At 38.5% G+C, this 26,211-nt stretch overlaps 1 protein-coding gene across 3 annotated transcripts in view; it reads right to left on the reverse strand.

Moving 5' to 3' along the window:
• Nucleotides 1–513: 513 nt before the first annotated feature.
• The window catches only part of GRTP1 (growth hormone regulated TBC protein 1), a 34,264-nt gene continuing 8,566 nt past the window's right edge, over nucleotides 514–26,211 (reverse strand). For all 3 annotated transcript variants that reach the window (XM_086880246.1, XM_086880247.1, XM_086880245.1), the window contains 5 exons: nucleotides 19,563–19,687; nucleotides 17,711–17,807; nucleotides 3,371–3,543; nucleotides 3,073–3,258; nucleotides 514–1,003 (listed from right to left, as the gene is read on the reverse strand). In XM_086880246.1, coding sequence (XP_086736372.1) covers nucleotides 914–1,003; nucleotides 3,073–3,258; nucleotides 3,371–3,543; nucleotides 17,711–17,807; nucleotides 19,563–19,687 — 671 coding nt within the window. In that variant the 3' untranslated portion in view covers nucleotides 514–913. The remainder of the gene's footprint in view (nucleotides 1,004–3,072; nucleotides 3,259–3,370; nucleotides 3,544–17,710; nucleotides 17,808–19,562; nucleotides 19,688–26,211) is intronic.

The following is a 26,211-nucleotide window of genomic DNA, read 5'->3' on the forward strand; positions in this document are numbered from 1 at the left end:
GCATGGAGTAAAGGATTGTGCTGTTAAAATGTGAGGTGTTCCACAGTAGTTTGTTGCACAGGGACCATAAAACCTCAGAAAGCGCTCCAGTTTTCTTTTTTGCCTTTCCCCAGCTGTAAGGAGAGGATTTGGCCACGAGAGGGCTCTGTTTGGACAAGAAAGCAATTCCCAGACCTCTAGCCCCCCAGCAGGGCTGGTAGTGGCCCGGTGCCAGTACAGACTTTGGAACTAACCAGTGTCTTCCCGTCAAAGAAGTCTGTTGGTGGATATCTTTACAAATGTTTCTCCTCAAATTTTTAGGGACAGGTGTGGGAGAATTGCACTACAGCTGCTCTATCTCACACAGCATAAACCAACTGTTAGTGAAGATCACTGACTGTTCTCTTGCCCTGCACGTTGCTGTATTTGAGTTCCTGAAGTGAGAGCAGTGAGGAAAAAGATGCTTGTATTCCAGCCACTGGCTGGCAGTGAGGACTCAGATCACATATTTTACTCTCTACACCAAGAAACAGGTTCTGACAATTTAAATTAATTTATTTTGTACAAATGGTAACAGTGTCACAGTTAACACAGTAATACATAATTTTATACATCTGTTTGCTTTTAATATTACAAAATTCCCTGGGACTATTTTTTTTTAAAGGAGGGTCCTGACATTGATCACATTCTAGTCTGAAGATACCATAATCCTTAAAAAATAAAAACAACACACCACCAACAAACAGTAACAGAACCACCAGTTCCAGTTATCAAATCTGACATACAGTACAAAGTGTTAATACACTTGAAAGGCAGGAAAAAATTGGTCAAGTGTCAATTAATTAATGGAAAGCTTAAAGTGTGCTTTAATCAGTGCAAATAGAGGAATGTGTCAATTGCTGTAGTAGCTGACCACCTGATTACATCTGGCACGTTATCCCTGAGAAAGCAACTTCTCCCTGCAAGTCTCTCGGAGTTTGTTGATTGTTGCCATGGATAAGCTTCCAGGATCGGTGAATATTTTCTGAGGGCAAAAGAAGAAAATTCTTAGTTAAAATGCTGGCCTTGGACAGCATGCTAGAATTCTCACATAATTCTCTGAGGTGTGAAATCCCTGCTTCGATGTCCATACGGTAAAATTGCTCAGTGCTCTTTGGCTTTCCTGTAACAGGGTAACATCTTCATCTACTGAGCTGTAAACAGACACTAAACCTGCAGCTCATAACAAGTGCAGTAAATGACACAAAAGCAGCAACAGAAAATCTGGTTTGAATGTGTGTCCAGTTGAGATTATTTTAGATGGCAGGTGGTGGAGAGTGGCATGTTTAGAACATATGAAACTGTCCTGGGTAATGTGACAAAACACCGGTGCACTTGTTGTGCAATGCTGGCAGAGGTGAAACCAGTGTCTTCCTACTGCAGAAAATCAGTTTTAATCCCTCATGACACTACCTTTTGCTCCTCTTCTCTACCAGGCTTTCCAGAGGAGTCATGGATAGGGATGTAAGAACTTGATGTGTTCTGAATTCCATCACACCATCTTCAATTACTTTTTTTCTTTTGTTTTCACTTGTTGTTTTTTGTTGTTCAAGAACAATACACAGTTGTTTCCACTACTTCACCCAGAACTTCTGAGTGAACAAAATTGTGAAGCAAAGCTACAGGTTTATGCACTTTAAGCTACAGTTAAGGGCACCTCAGTTCTCTGGAGCTGTTAAATGACAGCTCTAAAGATGAGACTAATTGAACCAGTTCAGAACACCTTTCTGGTGGAGAAGCGTTCAAACTAAAAACTAAGGTTCTCTTCTGGGGGAGAAGGCACAAAGACACCTCTACTGGTACTAATACATGTACTGCTGAAAAAAAACCCAAGCCAACAAACACCCAAGTACAAAAGTACACGTTTCAAAGTCACAGAAGAACCTAACCTAAATTCTTCATCTAATTGCCTTCAAAACCCTATTACTATAGTAAATAACAGTTCGAAATCTTTTACTCAGTAACTGAAAGGAAAAAGGTGGGTGATTTTCTAAAAATAGCTGGTGTAAAATTTAACACTTTAAAAAGGGGAGAGGGAAGTTCTTCAAGGACAAGTGTTAGCAGGTGTTCTTAAGGCAGTTAACATTTAATAAAATTCTTATTCTAAACTGTTTATGCAATGGAAAAACCTCTCATACATCTCCCTTCTAAATGAAAGCTGTACCTGTGATTTTTTTCTTGTTCCTTTAATTAAAAGACTTAAAAGTGTCAGTAAGTTATGCTCATTTTTCTTCTATATGAATAATGGAAGTTAGTATAAATGACATCCTGCTGTGACCGACCTATGCACAGAGATGTGCCAGGAGCACGAAACACTTCAGGAGGCAAACGTCACCATCCAGGACATGGTTTTTTGCACACTGAGCAAATAATGATAGTGGAGTTGACCAAGTGATTTATGACAAATGTGCTCCTGTTACTTGTTTTGGAGATACCACCTTTTATGTTTCCATAAGCCCTGAATCTAATGTTTTATACTGATGTGGCACCCACTGTGTTAATAATTTAAAACAGTAATTCTTAGATTGCAGCCTGTCATAGCACTTGGACATTCAACTTCATGGATTTTTGTCTGGACATAAGAACTGCTGCTACTGTCTTGTTCTAAACAGACTGCTGTGTGTTCAGGCACTACAGACATTTATCAGTGCAAGCTTAAAATTCACTTCATGCTTATTCAACGCTACCATATTTACAATTCATCTGAAAAAGCATAGGATCAATATCCGTAGTTCACTGGAAAAATGCACTATTTTCTCATCAGACTTCCTGCCTTAACTGGTAAAAAGGAAAAAAAAAATTTCCCTGTACGACAGATAATGTGGATGGATTGCTATATATGGAATTAGATAGTAACTATTAAATATATTAATTAAGTTATAATTATTAAATATAAATTATTTAATATATTAATGTATTTATTATAAAGCTTTTTTAAAAACAATATTAGCAGCTATGTTTCTCCTAACTGTACCCATCTTTTGCTCAGTGAAAAACATATCTAAGTCAGTCTTGGTTTTAATATGGAATGACTAAAAGCTGCAGAGAATTTACCTGCATGAAGCTGTGACACTCTGTTACAAATGTTCCTTTGGTGATCTGCTTAAATTTATCACAAATGTCAGGGAAATTCGTGGCTTCCAAAATAAAAGCTTGGTTTTGCTTAATCAACGTTAAGGCCACACGGAAGATGATTTTTGACCCTTCATAGAATAAACAATCCCATATTCGGAGCACAGTCTGCAGGAAAGAAGAGAATTCACATTAACCTTGATTTCCAGTAAGCAATTATTATAAGGCAGTACAAATGAAATAATTAGGGGTGTAGTAAGAAGTTTATGTTACCAATTACCTCCACTGGAAGAATGTCAATGAACAAGCATATAAACCAGCGTGACACCACTAGGGTCCACATGACTCCATGTCTTTCCATCAGCTCTGCCACAGCTGGAACTTTCATTTTCACAAGTTCTCCGAGGACTTCCTGATCAGTTTTCAGGCCCAACATTGCAGGACTGTAATAATCTTAAAGAGAAGAAATCAAAACTCAGGAATCTGTGCACATGATCTTTCCATGAAAATGAAGAGAATGTCTTCTGCAGCTGAATGTACAAAGGCATGCTGAGCCTAGGAATCCCCAGGTGAAGGAAATCAACCCACAGCACTAAGATCTCTGCACTGTGGTCATAGAATGCTGCTCTTTCAGCCAAGGCTGATCCCTCTGCACAAACACTTCATTCATGCCTACTGAAGTATCTTTCTGAGTATTTCTCTCTGATGTTTTTTGGCACTTCATTCTTCCTTCCCAAGGGAGGATTGTCTACGTGTTTTTTAACTGCTTGCTTAAACTAAAAAAGTGTTACTAATATTTAAGCAGTTCAATATAACCACCACAATAACCTGTAGCCTTTAGACCAGGTCCAGTCAAACTGGAAATGCAAATTCCCCAGAGCATCAGCTGTACAGGGATGCTGGAGGCCAGATACTCCCCATCTTCTAAGGTGTGACCTAGCCATTAAGGCAGGAGTTTTCCACTGTTCTCTGAGCCAAGAAAATCCCACTTCTCATAGAATAATTCTGAAAGGAAGTGAATGACAGATCCCTCGGGCAACATCTCTTCCTACTTAATTTACCTGCAAGACAGGGACTGAAATAAGACCTACATTCCTGCACTTCTGGTCACTGCAGTAACTGGTAAATTCACAATTAAGAACAACAAGCACTCTGGCTGTCAGTCCACAGCCTGTTTGTCAGGGTAAGCATTTCCATTACCAAGGTGCAGGCTGAGTAATGAGCGTCTCGGCTCTATAAAAAACTAGCTTTGGGTATATTTAAAGGAAGAAAAAGATGGTGTTTCAATTCATAAGTATTCATGCCCCAGTATGACACAAGAATTACACTGATGCTTAAGAAATTTGTATTTTGGGTTTATGTGTTGACAGAAACATTTAAGCTGGACTTGGCCACTCCGGTCCTGGGAAGCAACTTTTGATAGTTCACAAGTGCTTTGCTGACAAGATCTATGTTTTTTGTTTGTTTTTTTTATGGAGAGAAACTAGTGGTAATACAAGTGCCTTTCTAGGCCTTTCTCTCCTTCACTGATTCTGGAAAGCTTCAATTCAGGTTTCTCTGTCCTAATTGGTTTCTGCCAATGTCCCCAGACACACACACAGCTTAGGCCAACAGTTCATATAAAAGGTGAAGGAATCAAAGTCTACTTGCCTGAAATAATTCTAATAGAAACTTCCAGTGCCACAGGTAAGTTTAAAAATATGCCCAAACTATGCAGTACATGTATAACCATTTAAATTTCTTTAATTTCACAAGAGCAGTTTAATATTCCACTCTTTCCTGTGCCAATGGTTTTCCTGAAGACTTTCTCTTCCATGAGCTATTTGTTCTACATTTGTTCTGTCAAAACTCTGGAACATCTACAGGAGTTTTTAATGGTACTACAGAGCATCACAATCAATCTTTAGGAACCTAGCTTTCTGTCTGGGATACTTTGTTCCCCCGAAGAGTGAGGTCTACAGACCTGTGAGTCACTGCCACTCATATATATTCTTTAACCATCTGCCTTTCAATGGCTTGTAGGGAAAGTTCCAACAGTTAAAACACACAAATACCGTGGAAAAGTGTATTAAAAACACACCATGACCTCAGAGCTAACACAAACCCCTCTCTTTCTGCATATGTTGCATTAGTGCTATGCTCATTTTTGAGCTGGAATGCAGCAATAGTAACGTTAATTAGCTCAGTATATGTTTTTAAAAATGCTGATTTAATACAAGTGAAATCTAATCATTTCTCAAGTAACAAGTAACAGAACAAGCCTTTTCCCTTTCCTATCATTCCTCCTGCTCTCATACATCCACAAACCATCTATTCCTCTTTATTTGTGCTCCTGAAACACATGCGTACTGAAAACTTCTTCAAGTTACCACTGGCAAATGTCCTCAGGAGGAAGGACAGCAGCCCACTCGCTCTGCTCTCTGCAATCATCTGATATGCTGAAATCAACAGCAGCTGCTATTTTTAATTTGCACAGCAAAGTAAATGTCAGGGTCTCAAGAACACAACTGGACACATACTCAGCTCTTCGAGAGCTGGGAAGCAAAAAGTTAACCGACAGGCAACATTGATATGTCACTCCACAAATTACTGAAGCAGCCAGGAAGCTTTGGTGTAAATTAAAATTTCATTCAAGTCTGTTAGATTGTACTGCTGGACAGAAAGGAAAAAAGGAACTATTCATCTATCTGGGGCAGCCCCCTGCTGTTCCTCGTGGAGCAGGAGCAGCTCCCATGTGCCCTGGTACACAGCATTGCAATGCTCAGCCCAGCGCTGCTGCAGAACCAGTGGGAGGAGTGATTAACGATTTATGCAAATGCCAATAACTCAGTAGCAGGGGTTTTCAGGATATTAGCTGCTAGCAGTTCACAACAGAAGTTAGGTTAAAAGAATCTGCACTCAAGACATTTTTATGTAATTATTGTATGTTTTATGTATATAATATGTAATTATTTATGCAATCATTATATGTTAATTATAGTTAATGTGGGTATTCATTATAATTATTACACATAATTAATATGCAATTATAATTTTCTATTTATTTTTCCTGTATATATATATTTTATACATAAATGTATGTAAATAAAATTAGCTCATCAAATTAGGAAAGCCACATTTCCAAATCCTTCAGAAACATTCCTGGAGAACCTCATATGTGTGCAAAACTTGCCCACAGATCACTTACAAGGAATACCTTTCACAGTCTACATCTGGTTTGTGTGCAAAACTTGCCCACAGATCACTTACAAGGAATACCTTTCACAGTCTACATCTGGTTTCCCTAGGGAAAATGATTTTGTAACTTGGTTCAGTGACTCAGTGCTTGGTAACATTTAACCTACATGGCTCTTCTATTCCCTTCCTATTCACTAGGGATTCCCAGCCATTAAGCCTTCTGGAAATGTCCCCTCAGCAAAAATCCTGCAGCTCTCCCTTGTTGCAAATGCTTCACTGTGTGCCCTACTTTCCTAATATTTTATAATTGGCTGCTCTGCCCAGAAGTCAAAATATCCTTGTTTATAACCAAGTCTATACATGCCTACCACTCTCCCACACCACAAAGCTGTTTTTCCACAAAATATAGCAGAGTCAATTATTTTTACTCATCTATCATTGAAACACATTAGCTTTATATTTCTTACATATCTTGTATCTTACAAATTATTTGAAATTTCTAGATTTGCATGATCCACATTTAATTAGCATCTTAATTATTTTTCCCCTCTCAATAATCTGGCAAAATACTGAGCAGTTGATGACCCAGAACAAACCTGAGTCAGTAACTGCTCCCAATCTGCCACTTACTAATTAAAAAAAGAGTCTAATTATATCGTGTATCTGTTGATCTGGCTGGTTTATAGGAATGTCCTCTGATAAAGTATCATTCCCCTGAAAAACACACATAGCCGGGTTGTTTCCATTTTTTTCTTCAAACGATCAAACAATTTATAATTTTTAGGTGATCACACACTACCTTATTTTTCATCACATTTTCTGTAAGGCAGCAAGTGAAATACTGTATTATAAATTATTATTGTATTATTAATTTATTACTAAATTCCAGAAGACTATCTAGATGAAAATCAAGCAGCTTTGCATTTTCAAGTGCTTTTGAAAACTGACCCAAGGCTTTCTGTATTTTCCTCTCAGCTTCCCCTCTGTTGCTTACCCATGTGCTTTGCCCAGTCTGTTGTTCCGAGTATCTGCCTATGGATTTTGGATGCTTTGCTAAGTTCAGGAGTGCCTGAGAGCATAATAGGGCAATGTGGGCAGCATCCCACATGGAATTCATCCTGTCATCCTTCCTCATCAAAGTTCTGACCCTGAACAGCAGCGTAGCCCTGTGGCTCTCTCTGCTCGAGAGATTGGGATCATCAGCTTCTTTTTGGAGTCAAGCAGCAAACAGGAAAAGCCAGCTTCACCAGCTGCCAGCTACTTTATTGCTACTGTACAACACAGGTGACCACATTAAGGGACTTTTTGCCTTGTTCAAAGGGCTTTTCATTACCAACGCTGCACTGCCTGTGGCATGCAGTCACTGAGCTGGAAGCTCAGTCCTGGCAGAGACATTAACACTACATTTCATTGTCTCCCTGTCACAGTAGTTTGCACCTCTCTGGATCTTACCAGAATGTCCAAGACTAAGACATAACTGGCTCCTTGTGCTCCAGAACATTAATAAGATTTGCAGGAAAGAAGGATAAAGCTTGTAGGGACTCTATGACCTTGTTCCCTGTTACAAATAGATTAAGAGGTTCCAAAAATAAAAGTTTAAGAAGCAATACTCTTATAGTCTTAAATTATCTCTAGGAGTCAAGAGCTACAGAAGTTAAAAAAAACAAACAACCCCTTCCAGTCTGTTGTGCATATGTCAGGTTAAATATACATATTCCTAGAGGAACTAAATTCCTAAGTGTTACAAAAATGCCCAAAACAAGACATCAGCTCTGCTGCTTATCTTACAGCATTTCTATTATTTTAAGAGCCTACACAGCCCAGCCTGGGACAGAATGACTCGTCTTGGAGACGCAAACCAACTGGAAGTTAAAAATTGGCTGGTTGAACTTTTCTCAGTCTACACAGTGCAAAGTATTTTATTCACAAGAATATGTTTATAATGTCCATGAGAAATGGGGTGGGTGTGTGTGTTTGAGATGATGATAATCTCTCTCCTCCCACAGTAGCAGAAATAGTTTGTTTTTATACCACCAGGCAACATTCAAGAATATCTCCTTGCTGGAAATACCATTTGCTACCAGACCTCACTGGAATCCAGGAGGGAAACAGAGCAGGCCTAAAGGCTGGCAAGAAAATTCAGAGGTTTCCATGAACAGAATTAATGAAAAGAACTCAGTTCTACATTTCCTATATCTCAAGTCAAACCCAAAATAGATTCCTTCATGTGTAGGGGAATTCCACCCATTTGTAGGGAAAAAAAAGAACATTTAAAACATACCAGTTTTTGTGTCTTTGAAGTATCTGCATCATGAGCCTTACATTAAAAGCTGAACAACTACATTTGGGAAGAAATCAGAGAGCCACAACAGGAAAAGGAGGAAACCCAGGAGTACTGCCAATTCTTTTTGCAGTATCAGGACAGAGTGACCCCTGCAGGTGTCCTGGCGAGAGTGATATCCTGCAGATATGTGGTTAAATGGCAAGCTAAAACCTCTTAACTATGTTATTTTTAAAACACAAGTTCCTAGTTTTCCAGGGAACAGAAAAAAAAAAATAAATATTGAACAAATCAAGCAATCCAAAACAGGTTCAGCTATATTTTATCTCTTCCTTCAAACTAAACTGACTAAAAACTTCTGTCCTGGGGTACTGAACTCACACCACAACCAGTATTAGCTGTATCTTTCACAACTGAGCATTTAAGAAAACATAAGGAAGCCAAAATTATTTTGGATGGCAGAACTATCTTTAAAAAATGGGAATGCAAGCATTTTATAGATACTTATTGGTTGCTATTGAGATTGCACACAAAATTTAGAGTGATATATCTTGAGAAATTGCTTACTATTAAGACCTTTCCAGCAACTAAAAGGTAGTGTTTGTTTCTACATAATGGCATCTGCCTGTATTCATCTTCTGCTTCTGGTCCCAAACTTGGAAAATAGATCCCAGGGAGCTGAAAGAGCCTTAGGTTTTCCATTTGTATTTCACAGAGCACAATGGGATTCTGAGCAGGTGTAGTAACTACCTGCCATTTGGAAACTGAAGAAGGATGCTTATTAATTAGAAAGACAATGGAAAGGCAGGCAAAGTTGTCATCCTTCCAGACATTACAGAAAGCAGAGATGAAATACAAAGAAACAAAGACTTCATGTGTAACCCCTCAGAGAAAGAAACTGAAGTTAGCAGCATGTTGGAAAACACAAATGCAACTTTCAGACATTCTGGTTCCAGAGAATGAAACTGGCTATGTTAATTATTAATTTACATACCAGCTCTGTTATGTGCTGCTCAGTAGAGACATCTGCATCATTTAAAACTAGCTTAAAGTCACAGATACCAAACCACTCTCATATAGCTTAGATATAACTGAGCAAAATACTGTTGGCCAGCTCTCCTCTCTTCCCTCTCTCCCCTCTAGATATCCACTACCATTGGAATAGCTAGAGGTTTTTTCACAGTATCACAGAGCTGACACAAACAGACACAGTACACACAGTATTCCCCACTTGGCAGTTTCCAAACAGCCTGGCCTGAGCCTCACTACACCCCATGAATTGTGCCCGTCTGAAGAGTTGCATGCTTTGGAGAAGTCTGCAGCTTATGGGGCTGATGATGGTCCCAGGAGCCAAGGTTTTTAACTCACAAAACCCTTTGGCAGACTTTTATCACCAATTTCCTCAAACCGAGAGGAAATACAAAACAAGCACTAAAAACAACTGCTTATCACACTTGTTGAGGAAACAAACTTTAAAAATATAATTAAAAAGAAAAGCTTACAACTGTGTAATGAGTCTTAATGACTGATGACTTCAGCTGAATAAGGATTCCTGGATCTGTATTTTTAACTCCTCCACAGGATTAAGAAGAATAGGTATTTTATCAGTTGACCGCACTGACAAGATTATTCTTAACAGCTGAGCACAAAACACAGCAGTGAGATCCTCTCATGCTTAAGAAGAACCCCAGTGTTATATTTTCATCAACTCTTCACAAGAACATTAGAGTCAGATCATAGGGACCACTGAGCACATTACCTGAGAGCAGGCCAGAAGCACCTTTAAACAGAGCTGGACCAACACATGGTTCTAGTGTGGCACTGCAAGAAGGAAACCATTCTAACAATCTGGTCTGAATAGAAGGGGAATGAAAGCAACAATCCTCTTACTTCAAGCTTGAAGAAGCCAACAAGAGAATTAATTTTATTCTTGAAGCAACAGGTTTTAAAACTGTAAGAGGAACGAGACTTCTCCACTAGCCATAAGCTGACAGCTTAGTAAAGCACTCCAGTCTTCTGAACGTGAAGACATGAAATGCAAACAAGGCTGCATTTTCTAAGCACCACTCTCAAACTAAACACTCCTTGTACATTTACGTAGACAAAAGTTACCACTGTACATGATTTTCTTAATTTCCTTTACTCCCAAAGCAGATCTCCTGACACCAACACATTCTTTATGTTGCCACCTACACTGCATGTGCATTATACTATATTTCGAAACAGTATCAAAGCCTGCTGTCAGTGCTTCTTTCTATTAGGACATATTTAAAAAAAATCCAACACTTAATGGAGTTGAACTTTTGAAAAAAACTCTGAATTTTGTAGGATCTTAAGTTGCAAATACAATAAATCCAGAGTAAGCACATCTTTGCTCAGAAAAAGCCAAAGCAATCTTCGGATATATTCACTACCGAAGAGAGAGTATATAATCTCTGATTATGACATTAGCAAAACTGAGGTTAGAAAACTCCACCCAGCTCTGATATTTACAATTCAGGCAGAAAGTTGAAAAACTGAAAGGACATGAAGGAAAAGGTTATTAACATCATAACAGGTTAGAAAAACCTGAGTTCTGTAAGGAACCTCTTTATTTGTAGCATTTATGCAAGAAAAATGAAAAGCAAAGTTAACCACTTTATAGAGAAACCACACCAGGCATTGTAGGCTTTTCAATATAATAGGAGAAAGACTTAAAAAAAAGCAATACCTGCAAATTAGGATAACTCAAATTCCAATTAAAAAATATAGCAAGTGTTCTTAATAAGACTGATTTACAGTTTGAATATACTACTAGCAGTGGTGGCAGGGGCGCTCTTTCAAACCAAGTCTTGGATATCCTGACCTGGCCCTGAACACTTCCAGGGACGTGGCACCCACAACTTCTCAGACTGTTTCAATGCCTCACTATCCTCTGAGTAAAGAATTTCCTCCTAACATCTAATCTAAGTGTCCCTGTTTTAATTTACAGCCATTCCCCTTTGTCTTACCACTATCTGCTCCTGTGAGACATTGCTCTCCACCTTTTTTTAAAGCTCTCTTTAAGTACTGAAAGGCCACAATGGGAAGAATTACTACTATTTCCTCACCTGGCTTTTTGCATGGAAAGTTAGATTTCCAGTTACATTTCCAGTTTTTTGAGTCCTGGTATTTAATACACAGATATCTTCAAGCTTATTAATACATGTTATGGGGATTTAAAAGTTAAAATACAAAACTGTATACTGGGATCTGCTTTGAGCGTGTATAACCCATCATACATTTATCAGCTGACACGTTATACTTCTTACTGTCAAAGTGACATATTCAGGAAGGTTCATTTATTAAAATGGTAACAGAACATACAGAGTCCTGGCTGACCATCAGACAGTAACAAAAAAAATCAAAAAGCTGCTGTGGCCTTGCTGCGTTAATTCTGCAGGTAGAACAGCACAGTCCCTTTAGCATGGAGATGACTCTGTCAAAAATATAGTTTCAATAACTCATGTACACGAGTGCTTTCACAACTCCAGCCATTAGATAATACTAAAACAACCAAAAAAAATTTAAAAAAAGAACATTCCTCCAAGATGGCTACTCTAACAAAATATAAAGCACAAACTAAGTAAGCCTTGTGCTGCATACTAAGGCTTTAACACTAATTGGTTCTTCCACATAAAAAAAACCCAAACACATTCTCTTCTCCCAAACCCACACTTCTGTGTTTATACCACTCTACCTACCTTCCTCCTTTGCATGCAGTCAGGGAATCCTACCTTTGATCAGTCCTAGATGAATTAGGATTTCATTTGGCAAGTTATTTTGCTGATGGCTTTTGAAAGGGATGAAACTTTGACTTACTGGGTAGATAAACAAGCAAATAGCACTGTCTGCACAGATGGCCAAAGGCTGCAGTCCCACACAGAGCAGTGCCATGGATGCCCTACTGAAGTAAATGCCATGCGTGCTTTTGCTACATGTTTCCTCACAATAATAAAGCTGATAGCATGGATATTCTTGTCACATACAGCAAACTTCTGTTTCACCCAGAAGTGTAAAAGCTCTACCCAGCCACCTAAAACACACCTACTAAATAAGATTGTTCTTATATTGATGAGGTTTGCGACTGGTGGGAGGGAGGTAGGATACAGAAAGTAAATAATTTCAAATGTATAAATACATGTGTAATGTTTAAGAAAAAACCCCATCAGTTGCTTATTTCCTGCTTGCTCAAGTCTCAGAAATCCCCTAGCAATTCAGATTTGTAAGTAATGAGGATTTCAGGCTTATCATGGTTTCCAAATACAGGCACATGACTCCTTCATTCCACCTTCTGCTTAACAGGACACTTCTTGCTTAATTCCTAGGTATATTCAATTCACCTCTGATGCTCAAACATTCACAGACCTGTAGCTGGGTGCTGCCAGAGAAAGAAGAAGCAGCCTAGAACCAATCAATCTGCTGAAATTTTCTGGGTTGATGGTGCTATAAAAAAGCACAGTTGTCAAAACCTACTTTGCAAATATGGTGTCATGCTTGTCACACATAGCCTTGAATGGAGTTTTCCACATCAAAAACACATGCTTGAGGTGCTCAAGTCTTCTCTCTGAATTGAAATGCTTTTCATCACAACAGTCCCCACCTTAAGCTGCAAATGCAGCTCAGTTAAGCTCAGTTTACTGCTCTAGCAGTGTTTTTTACCTGCACAACTAAATAAAAATGCTTCCTGTGAAGAGTACCACTCCCTTTGGAGATGCAGATCTGAAAAGATGCAGCTGCCAAGCCATTTCGGCCTTCAGAGGTTCTCTGGCAATACCCAATTAGGGTATTTACATAAATTCAGCCACAAGAAGAAAATAAATACAGGCTCAATTGCAATTAAAAGCAAATAGTCTAAATAGAAATGCTTTACAGCTTAGTACATACAGCATTCTGCATTTCCCAAGTGGTCCTTCCCTTCAAACCTGTAAGTTTTTATGATGGGACTCAAAGATTGTTATAACATGAATCACTCAAAAGAGAAGGATATTCAAGAGTTTGATATGTAGCTATGATGCCATTCAGTTCAACCATTCACATCTCTTACTGTGCCTAATCTCTTGAGCAACCTGTGGGTCCCAGGCTGATACAATTGCAAGCCAGAGAGCTGAACAAACATGGGAGATATCTGTTATCTCAGCATGCAGGCACTTGCCTTAACCAGCAGTCACTACACTACACACCAGAGTGGCACCTTGCTTTGCACCTCGTGTGCTTGCAGCTTATGCAGTCTAGTACTGTGGTGACTGTTTAATCATTAATCATTCAAAACTCTGGCCTTTCAATTTTTTAAAAACAACCAGGCCGTACACATGGGTAAAAAAATTTAGAAGAAGGTGCTAAAAAGTAATGAGACTTCAGTCTAAAGATTGTTAGACTGATTCTTGAAGAATGCTACACCTCATTTAAGATTTTTATTAAGAACACTGGAGAAAAAGAAAAAACTGGTATTTGTTGACAACCCTAAACTAAGAGATACTGACCCATGTCAATACACAAAGCAACAGTGGAAAGACGGGAGTAAGAGACATGATGACATTTAAAATAACAACAATGTAGAAATAGTATTCAGCAAAAAGGTGTTATGAATTCCTAAATGCTGTGGAAAGAACATCTTTTGACAATGAGAGAGAAGGAACAGTACATGAACTATGATGGAGATCACAAATTAAAACTAGAGTGCCACCGGGGAAAAAAGGCAAGAGAAATCCTACAGCTTTTCTCTCAAGAATTCTCCACTGGAAAATAGAAGTGTGCCACTGTGATCAGGTTTAAAAAAAAATAATTGAAAAATCAATTCAAACTGGAACAAGCACACAGAGTAATTACTAGGCTAAAACAGGAACAGAGAAAAGTTCCATGCAAGAGAAGATTTTCACTGAAGGAGCATAGCTATACAAACATACATAACCTCAAAAATTAATTGACTGCATCCTACAAATACATGAAAAATAAGCACAAAAGAGAGGGGGACTTTTCTCACCCCCAGAAGTCAGCATTGACACTAGAATAAAAGGATATTAAACTGGTCATGAACTAGGGAGTGCAGAACTCATGAGAGCTCTCTTAACCACAGCAGAAGTACTCTACAATTAGTTTTCAGTAAGAGTAACTCTAGTATAATGGTCCAGTAGACTAGTTAGAGTATAGGTTGATACACACAATTGTTTCCAGACTGAGAACCACTGAAGGTATGAAGGGGGATTATTCCTCTATATATAAGCATAACTGTCATGCTAAAGTGAGACCAAATTGTTGAGTTTTTCTTCTCATAAGCTCACCATTTAATCACAAATATGTAAAGGATGACAAGTATACTCCTTTACTTACATACTGAGGTATCACAGAAGGTCCTACATACGCAATGCTTTCTAAAGTAATCTCCCCACTCTTTCCTTAATAGCATGAAAAACCCCCCAGAACTTCTCAACAAGGATCAGAGTGATGAACAGAACAGAAATATCAGAGCTACACTGAGTAAAAACTGCAGGCATTTCCACTCTGAGCTTGAATTGAATCTATAGTGCTTCTTGTGGGCAATGCTGTCTGCTCCAGCCATCTGTCTGAATGAGCCTGGGAATAAAACAAACTTGGTAACACCCAAAATTTCAGTTAAACAAATAATTCTCTTCCCCCTTGCTGTATTTAAATGATAATCCCTCCAAATCCCCAGTTAAGCAGTTGACAGACAAGAGGCAGAAATGCATGGTCTTGCCCTCAGCAGAAGCAGGAACCTTCTGGCCTCACCCAGCTGTACCCAGCAGTGCTACATTCAGCCAAATGAAAGGCATGCACACAACTCCTCTTACCAGTCAACCAAAGCCTAATTTACTGTCTCTCTCTTCCAGCTGTGTTATCTCCATTTGGATGTAACAAAACAATTCAGCCAGAAAACCTTTACTGATGGAGTCCCATTTTCTGTCACTTCCCCAGAATGTTCCCATCTGTCACACTGTACATTTTTCAATCAATGACATTGATCTGTGGCTGGCTTAGTTCATCTGCTGACCAAGAAAACCACTGTCAGCATGGTGGCTCTGGAGCAGCTGTTTAATGTAATTAAACACGTGTGGGCAGGGGAGGAAGCACCCACAGGGACATGGCAGAGGACAGAGAATGGATTTCTAAATTGTCCTAAAGCACCACTGATTTTACTGGCAATGACAGGACACACTCGAAAATGAGGACACGACCTGGAGGTATATTTGGTGCAACAATAGGGCGAAATTACGTATATTCTAATGCAAACAAATCAAGAAAAACAAATCAGCAACCAAACTAATGGAAAAATGTTAGCTTTTCAAACTGTTAGCATCCAACAAAACAGACTCCTAGTCTTCCCTCTGAAGATCTGGAAAACATTCAAGATCAACAAAATCTTGAGAAGTACTCTGCTTCCCTAACAAATAATAATAGGGCTTAAAACTGAAATGTGCAATACAGAAAGGCAGTAATTATTTACCTGAGTGAGTTGCTTTATGAATATGGTCTAATTCTTTTTCTCACATATGCACACACAGTATTTCACTGAAATTATTCCAATTATTTTATCTGTCATGCTTTGATCTTTATAAATATACAAATGAAACTATATAGGAGAGTAGTGGGACTAGAAGGGATAAAAATATTTTTAAAAATCTCAGGGGGTTGGGGGAAAGAACATCAGCAACAAGTTTTCTGCTAATAAAGCCTTCTATTATTCAATATATTCGTATTTATACTATATAGAATAGTCATGTTGGACCCAGGATAAAGTCCTGTTACAGAAGGATAAAGTCTTGTTACAGAAAAGTAAAAATATACCTATAACTTGAGTAAATATATACCTCCTTTATACACAGTAATCGCATTTCATGTTATGAGTTTCTTCCCATGACCAGTGCTACCTGCCTAAGATAAAGTCAACAGCTAAGAGGGAAAAGTAAGAACAACTTTTGCCACAAGTATCAGTATAGTGTAGAAGGATATATAAAAATGAAGGTTTTCTGATAAAGTGAATTAGGTTCCCTACCAAGACCAGCAAACAAAATTCTGACTCTAACTCCTTTGCTTCAAATTAAAGTGTGTAAGACTATTGAAAGGATTAACAGCAAGAGTTTCTGCACATCTCTTCACAATAAACCTGCCTTTTACTGAGTGCCTTATCCCTGACAGTGATGTCAAAGCAGGCATCCACCCAAGCCAGGCAGTGGCAGGTCCTATAGCAGACAGCAGCTCTGTCTCCTACTTGTCTCCTATTTGCACAGCTTAGAGCTCTCAAGGCTGAACAAAAGCAACAGACAGCTGATTTCTTTAGACTATTTTTACAGCTTGAAAGTAAACTTCAAGGCTGCATAATGTTAAATATTTGCAGACTGATTCAACAACTCATAACATTCCCTGCCTCTCTCTACTCGTTTGGTCTGGAAACAAAGTCCAACCACTGTTTCCACACAAGGAAAATCCAAGTTCCTACACGGTGTATTCAGTGTAAAAGAATTTCTTACAGTCATTTGAAAGCATGAAAATAATCTTTCAGCTATTCTTTACTTCTGAAGGTCTTTATATTCCTATTCTATTTCTATTCTATTAAAATTTGGTTTTTGTTTAATCTTAAACATGAACAGACAGAAGAAAAAGTTAAAGTTTCAATCAACCTTGATGTCCTTGACCAGTACCTAGTGTAATACTGAAATCCATCTCCAAGCATTTGAGATAAAAATCTATGTAAAAACAAAACTAGGCCAATAAGGATTAGTCCTTCATTTTCCACTGGTCTTCCAATGAGACCTTCCACCTACATTAAAGTTGTATCTGTAGTCAGACCTGTGCAATGCTAATGGGAATTCACAATAGAACCATTCTCCCTCTATAATTAAATCCCAAGAAAAAGCATTTCCAAATGCATTTTCACAGGAGTAAAAAATATAGCTGTGCCTGGTGTCTGCTTCTGGTTTTAAATTACCTCACATGTGCAGTGAGGTTCAGCTTATACATGGGGCAAAACTGCTTGTGTGAACACCTCCTGCAAACCCCAGAGATCCAGACAAGGGAATTTAGAAAGCTACTGAACAGACCAGATGCAGATATTGTCTACAACTGGAGAAGAATGCAAAGATAAAAGCCAAACTCCAATATATAAATAAAACTATGTTTTTAACATACCAGGCAAGATTCTTCCAATAAGAGCATCTAGCAACCAAAAGGACTCCTCTTCATTCTTTGTAATAAGAATCAGGTATCCAGCAATGAAGTTCATACCCTGAAATAGAAAGAAGGGTTTTGAGATGCATACATTTATCTTAGGAGTTTCTAGCTTACTTCTTTTGATTAAGGACTAAAATACTACAGTTCTACAAAGTGTGCATATTAAATTAATTCTAATGAAGAATGTAATGAAGGCCACTGGTTGAGTAACCTGCTCAACCTGCACAACAGCTAACAAGAATCATTAACAAAGATCAAGGAGAGGAAAATTAAAAGAAAAAGCTTAGCAGTATTTTTGCATTTCAATTTTGCATTTTTTTAAACTCCAAAGCCCTGTGCAACTGAAAGCTGCTTGATCAGAACCCAAACACATCTGTATTAGATGAGCACTACACACACAACAAACCTGCAGGTAGATAGTGAGGCTGCAGGAGGAGGATGTCTGACCCAAACACACCAAGTAAAATGTTGCAGTTCCAGCAGATTTTACAAGCTTTTGCTGCTTAATTCATCCAAAGGCTTGTACAAACCATTTTCTTCTATATTACCTCCAGTACTCCACATATACATATAATAGCATTGATCCTGTGAGGAGACCAGATGTGCTAAGAATGCACACAAGTGTTTTTAAATGTTCTTCTTTCGTTAGCCCTTTAAACAGTAAAGGTACCAAAATATTTTATTAACAATTGGACATGTAGAAGCTACTATGGTTTACAAGTTTTGTGTTGTGTATAACCACCTCTATATAGAAACCTGACACTTGCAAGAGTGAGTATTCATAATTCCACCCCTTCTGTTATTATCAAAATATTAAAATTATGTTTTGATAAATACATATTACTGAAAATAATATAAATCACTGATATTTTGAAGAATGGGAGTAAATAATTTCTGTACTAAAAATAGTTGGGGTACACAAGAAAATATGTTTTTTTTAGAGACTTCAGTGTAAGTTGAAGTCCCTCTAGGTCTCCTCTCAAGATTTAAAAAGATACTGTTCATATTCTTTCAACTTTGGAGTAGCTGTATTTACTACACTAACTTTCTCAACTAAAATGAGCTATATCTTAGCACACACTTTCTTGCTCAGGAAGCAGAGGAGACAGGAGAGGACTTAATAAGTGAACTAAAACCACATTTTGCTCAGGACAGTGCCTGCTTCTTTAAGATCCTTAAAAACAGATGTTTTTTTTCTTGACTGTCAGACTATCATGAATCAACTTACCTTCTTTGTCCCACAGGAAACTTTACAGTACTTGACAGTGAAAAACTTTCTTGAGCTGCCATCAAAGCAGTATCAGGTTGAATTTCAAAGAAATTTTCTTCTTACCTGTGCTATCTATGCTGGGAGATGGCACTAAATAAATGCTACCAGCCCCCAAGTACATGACACCACATTAACGCTGGCCTTTCTGTACTTTGAAAAATGTGACAGTGAAAACAAAGGAAATTGAGATCTCATGATGCCTTGTACATACCAAGGACTGTTTGGGGAAACATGGCAGGACGAGGGGAAGGCAAGCTCGCTTCCTCTTGCTCTCCAAAGAAACTACTCTTCATACAACCACGTGTGATAAAACACATATGTTACAACTAACAAATGGAACCAAATTGACCAAGTTGTCTACAAGAACAGCCACTGAGAAATTCAGAAGGACTTTGAACTGGGGACACCCCCCAGCCTCCCAGGGCCGGTTTACAAACAGAAATATTTTGTGGGTGTGCTTCTAAAACTACACATGCAAATGGTCAAGAACAGTTACCATTGATGAAATGCAGCATTGTTTACAAAACAATGATTACCCACCTGACAATATCCTACTGCTTTATTATGATGCCCATATGCTACCAATACATTGTAGAGTGCATTTTGCAAACATGGATCAGCGGTTTTGCGGAATTTTACATTATCTGGAAATGTTCTGTTCATGTCTAGACAAAAGGGAAAAAGACCAAAATTAAGAGCTGTTCCTTGTCACTTCCCAAAAAAACTTTTACAGGTCTTCTGAAGTACAACTGAAGCTTCACTGTGGTTCACTGAACCGTTGTTTTGGCAGATTAATTTCAAGAAACTGCTTTACCTCCATTTTGGCTAAAAGGGCACTTTCATTCAAGGATAAAATCTATTCCTGGAAAGAATAATCCTATTAGTGTACAGAAACAAATTTCAAGCAGGCCTTAAGAAATTCTCCTGCAGACTGGACTGTTTCCATGTCTGACTGCAAAGGCTTAAATGAAAGCAAACCAGGTATTTAGACTGACAGACAGAAGACACAGCAAATGTGCCAAGTCAAGTGGCATGAAATGAGTTGTGCCTCTAGGAAAGCATATTCTCGTAACAAACCAGATGAACTTTCCATTGACTTACTCAGTGAACTTCTACCAAACAGTAGCAGCCAAAAAAAATCCAGGCCTTTTTCCACAGCTGCCGACTTACACTTAAAAATCACTTTTTAAAATTTAACTTTCTCCATTTCTCCATTTCTCCACGTGATCATGAGAAGAGCTGTGTCTTAACTGGTGCAAGATCATCGAGAATGGCAGTGATTTCTGATAACCAAGCATCAGAGCACATTTCCACATGCTTCAAACTCAGTGCTTAACCAAGTCAGGAGAATGCAATTACTGACATTTCCAACTATTAATTTCTTTCAGACCAAACATTTATAGTAGGACTCATATTTCCTTACAAAGGTCTAAAAATTAGACATGCAAGTTTGAGACAGTCACCCCAGAACAGTCCTTTGTTGTTGGAAAGAAATAGGCAGAGTTAATTTTTGGCCTGCTTCACTCCATAAAGAGAGAACCCAAGGTCACTCGCACAGATCTGTGCATCTGATCTTTAAATAGAATTTTTCTCTCCAACTTAAACATCTAAAAGTAACTCTGAAGATTTTCAAAACTCAAGAGTTATTAATAAAATATGAGTAGTTGTTTGGTTTATATTTATCAACAACAAATTGGGTTAAAGTTAAAAACAAACTTCAGCACCTCTGTACAGATCTTCATGTCCTAAGAATTATCATGTTTTATCAGGCCTTTTCTGGCATAAAGGAAGAAGTCTGTTACAGCTTTGACACAAAGTTCAGCTGTAAGCAACCAAAGGAAAAAAGCTCCCCAAAATCATAAGTAGTGTAGTCACATGCATGAAGAAATTATAACACTAATGGCTATTTCTTCCTTTTAAAGGAAACAAATCACTTGCAGGAAAATATTTCACTTCACCTCCCATATGAATGAGAAGAAAAACACAAGGAAAAAGACAATTTTTGAGAGGATCTGAACAAGAGAGCTGCAGGATAAATAAATTTCTTTTGTTTCTTCTTGGTAGGAAGTTTATGCAGCATAGTATTTGCATGATCAAAATTTATTATTTATTGAAGTATATGCTGAATGTTACAGAAAAGATTAATGCTGAATTTTAGCCATGGCTCTTCTCCTCAGCTATGCAGAGAAAGAGTGAGGGGAGAATAAGAAAAGTCCATATATACAAAGCCAGGACTACTCAAGCTGAACTCATCTGTAATTTCACAACCTGTAATTGAGATAATCAGCTGCAACTTGTTTTCTGATTCCAGAGCAATTTTTTTCCCCACAAGGACTGGGGGAAGCCTTCCCTAGTTTTATGAAGGATTTAAAACTTTCCTTTAGTAACAATACTTTAGTTTAGGGCAAGGGGATGGAGAGAAAAAACAAGATACAAGAGCTAAAAGGCTTTACCCTTAATAGAAGATATGAAGCATGGTCTGACAAGCCTACTTGTGCCAGATTATTACTTTGAGCACAAGAGCAGAGGGTCCCATTCCCTCTACATCCTGCCCTTTCTCCCTCCCCCTCCAGTTCTGAGCCTCCTCTGACTCAAGGTGAGGGAAACTCAACCCACTCCACGGGCACACACGAGCCAATATGTTTTACCATGCTACAAGATGAGGGTGAGATATGACTTGAGGCAAATGGCAGGCATGGGCAAAGGTTGCTCATCTGGCTTCACCACTTACATCTAATTTAATACATCTGTTCCAGGAGAGACATCCAAACACCTCCTTCTCATGCTCTGCACAGCCTGCCCTCTGACCTACTCTCCCTCAATCTGCTTTGCTTTTAAATAGACATTACTGTCCAAAGGAACACAGCCTCAAATTAGTCCAGTTTTGGGAAAAAAAAAAAAAAAAAAAAATCAAGGTTCTTTTTAAGCAGCAAAATGAACATCAGAATCTTACAGTGCTAAGTGTAAAGATAAATCCCATAATTATGACTATCCTGTCATTATATGCAGATCTGCTTATAAATAAACAAGTATGGGAGTAAAGGACCAGGAAGAAGGTCACAATGAAAAGACTAGTACTCTTTGTAGTAAATTCAGATTAAATCCCAATAGCAATTTTTTAGGCATTCTTTCAGCTCTGAGATGGCACTTTTATGCTGCTATGAAACAAAACCAACCACCAGTTTTGCTGGTGATTTATCTCTGTGCAGCAACCATGAGAAGCCCATTGGCTTCTTTCCTTCTCTCTCCCGGGTCTGCAGTATTTCTACCTCATTCAGTAACACAAACAGGCAGAACACATTAGCCTCAGTTAATGAAACAGATGTCTATTTTGGTACCAAGAACCACAGTCACTCATGCTATTTCTGGAGCAAAGAGATTTGAAAGCACAGTCCAGAAAATCAATGCTTTTGGAACCAGACTCATGCTTTTCCTACTTAGGGTACTTTGAAGGTCAGGCTTCTACAAAACAACCTTCTTCACCTTGCTATCTCATCCTTCCTTTTGGTCCTGATTCCAGCCAGGACAGAGTTGATTTCTACAGTACTTGGGAGGGGGTGTGGCTATAGGGCCTGGAGGTTGCTCCAGCAACCACCTCATCGCTGCCAGGGTTCTGGGAAAGGGACTGTCTTCCAGGGAGAAGGGGTTCCATCCAGTGGAGACAGTGGGAGGGAGCCACCTGGTATTGTCAATTATAATTTGTTTTCTTTCTGTGTGAATTGTTTAATATACCTTTTGTTATTAATATTGCTGCTGTTACTGTTCATTTTGTATCTCATCGCTGTTTCCAGTAAATGGTTCTTATCTCAACCTGTGATCTTTGCCTTTTGTCCCTCCAACTGGAGGCTGGGAGAGGAACCCTGGTTTTAGTGGTAGTGCTAAATTGAAGAATACATTTCCTAAACCACGGCACTTTTACTTTCATATCCAAGTATTTCCCACTCAAACACATAGGTGGTCAGGTAAATTACACAAGTATTTTTATAACTAACATATCCTACTCCACTTATGGTCATTTCTTTGCCACTGCTACATCCATGACTGCATCTGCTCTGAAGAGCTTCCAGGCAGGTAATTTTTTCTTTTTTTACACAGTAGAAAGCAGAGCAAAAATTCACTACAACTGCCAACTACAAGCACTCAAAAACTCCACAAATCCAGAATAACGAGGTCAGATCATAAATTGCAACTTGTAAAAACAGTATACTTAGAGAATATTTTAGATTTCTTATAACTGAGTATTTAGTAGTCATTTTCAAGCTTTTCCCTGCAACACCTAGAACTATAAATTGTTTTGGAGGCTCGGGGGGGTTTGCTTGTTTTAAGTTAAAGCCAAGTTTGTCATTAACTAAAGTCAGAAGAATTGACCCTCACAACCCTCAATACCAAGTAACAGTTCAAGAGCTTTCAGCAATCAAGAAAGCCAACAGGGTTAGGATTCCTACAAAAGAACAATATTGCCCCTGTATAAATCTGAGAAGCACATGCATAAAAATTCCAATCTCCTTCATCTCCAAAAGATGCTACCAGAATTAGAGAAATTACAGAAAAGAGTGGTAATGAAAAAGACCACAGATATAAAATGGTTACCATACATAGCATAAACCCAGGTGGATAAAAGCTCCTTAGTTTAGCGGGAGATGCTTAACAGCATTTTGCAGCACAAATCTGCACAGTCATGAGCATGGTAAACAACATGAAAAAGGAGCAACCAGGAGGGGTTTTGTGAATTTTTTTCCCATCCAGCATTATTAGGTACAAACATAGAGCATATGTCTTGGCAACTCTCCAAACAGCAGATAACTGGAGACTAGGAAAAACATTCTAAGGAAGTGTCACTACACCCTTTACTCCTCCAATTCTCCCTTCAGCTGTTCTGGTACACCAAAGACCAGATGAGGCAGCTGCTTGGATATGACCTGATAGTGCTCCTCTTACAGAGAGTCACAAGAGTTGACAATGCTCTTCCCCTTCCTCTTGCATGGTTAAATGCTTTAAACTCACCCGAAAATTCCCAACTTCCACTCAGTTTCAGAGACGCTTCTTAGTGCTTTGACAGAAAAATATTTCCCGTCTCCAGTGAAATGGCAATGGCCATTGTTTGAATTACTTTTCTGAACCCATCATTAACTATGATCCAGTCCCCAGTCAGATCCTTATGCCAGCTGTCACACAGCACAGCTCAGGCTCTGGGACTGACTGATAAGCATCAAATCGTAGGTTTCACAGCACCTACAGTCCCTCCTCATGAAATGCAAGTGTGGAAACACAAATTAGCAGCATGTACATGCCTGAGCACTTACAGACATAGACACACTTTGGGCCAAAAAGCATGTTTTTTCAATGGAGAATAAAAACAAGATACAAGAGTTGAAATTCAAAACAGCCCAGCCTAAGGGGAGCTTACTCCAAGGAAGCTACAACTTACAGTCCAGTCTTTTTGAACCCAGCACATAGCCTCTGCATTAGGACAGCCACTTTTTAGCTTACAAGATCATTTGTCCTACTAAACTTTCCTATAATAGGCCATGAAAAACAAAGTGTTGCTGGAATGCATGACCTTTTAAATGTGTATTTAAACTATGACACAAAAATTTAGACACCTGCATTCTTTAAGCTCTTTTTAATGGTTAGAGTAAGAAGCCTGTTCCCTTCTACATTTTTCTCAAAAAAACAAAAATGTTCAAACAGCAAATACCATATAAAAGTAGCAAAAAAGCTCATCAGTTCAGAATCAGGAAGTTAAAGGGCAAAAATGGTGAAAGAACAGATTATAGATTTAATTAGCTGAAAAACTTCCATTGCTATTACTAATCAGATTTTTCTTTAAAGATTAGACCATTTCTTTACACAGTCTACCTGCTCTTTTTAACCTGATTATACCACATTAAAGACTTTACCATATGAAAACTAGTTTCAAACATATTGTTTACAGTAATGGGAAAACAACACTCGTAGAAACAAAAGGAAGGTCAAATTCACACAGAAAGAATCTTCAGCCAAAGCCCACTGTAATATGTGCACAGTCAACAGGAGCACAAGTTCATTAAACACACTAACCACAAAGGTTCATTCACTTTAAGTACTTTGTTCCTTTCATCCCTCCTATATCCACACTGGTTCTTCATTTCTGAAGGAGTGTGTGAACTCTTCATTATATTATTTCCCCTCCAATAAAATCTTCCATACCATTTTCTTTATCTTTCCCCTCACTTGTTCCATGTTAATTCTCTCTTCTGCAGTATTCCAATCAATGCAGTAGCTCTTCTGAAACTTTATTTCCTCCATAGTTCACAAATAAATCTTTATCATCTCCCAGTATTTTTCCTCCCCGAGAAAAATATTTTTATTTCATTTCAATCTGTGGGGAAAGCCACCTACTGACTCTTCACATCTTTGTCTAGTACTGGAAAAAAAGCTGTTTTCAATTCTCTCTTGCACTAATTTTACTCCATCGGAATAGTTTGATGCCTCTCCAGACCCTTCCCAAGATGGACTTTAGAAAGTCGTCTTACTAGCTCCTTCCTTATTCATAATAGGAGCTCTGCTGTTTCTTGTTCTGAGCAGGATATAAGCCTGCAGATTTCTGGCAAGTCTCCATATTCATAGGAACATAAAGTTTATGCTCCTAAATACCTTGCTAAGGCGTGTAGTCTCAAAAGCCCAAAGTAGTGCTGTTGCAGGGAAAGGCAGAGAAGAAACTCCACATAAACCGAAAGTGTTTGGATGTTTATCCAACTCCAATAAAAATCCATAAAGCCCAGACTTTAAGTACCTGTGTTTTTCCAAGAGAAAAAAAGACAACCTGCCTTTCTAAGCAAATAGCTGCAGGATTGTTCCAGAGCAGGGCCCAACCTCTTGACTTTCTAATTGGCAATTCAGCCACAAAGGCTCTGCTGTAGCAGGTTTCAGGACAAGGATCAGTTACATCAAACTCCTACTTGTTTGTCCTCACGTGCTGCCTTTTTCCTCCCAATGGGCCAGCCTAAGTTCTGGTTGCCCTTATACCCTGCCACCAGTATTGGCCACTGATCAGTGATCAATGTTCACAGAAAGCACACATGAAAACAGACTAATAGAGCAGGGGTATTTCACCTCCTACATTTCTCCCAGGGATTTACTTTTAGTGTTTAATATTTCATGCATCAAGTGGATTCCCCCATCTATCAGTTTATCAAATTTTGTTTAA

Source organism: Cyanistes caeruleus, chromosome 3, assembly GCF_971803275.1.
Source record: "Cyanistes caeruleus chromosome 3, bCyaCae1.hap1.1, whole genome shotgun sequence".
Lineage (NCBI taxonomy): Eukaryota > Metazoa > Chordata > Aves > Passeriformes > Paridae > Cyanistes > Cyanistes caeruleus.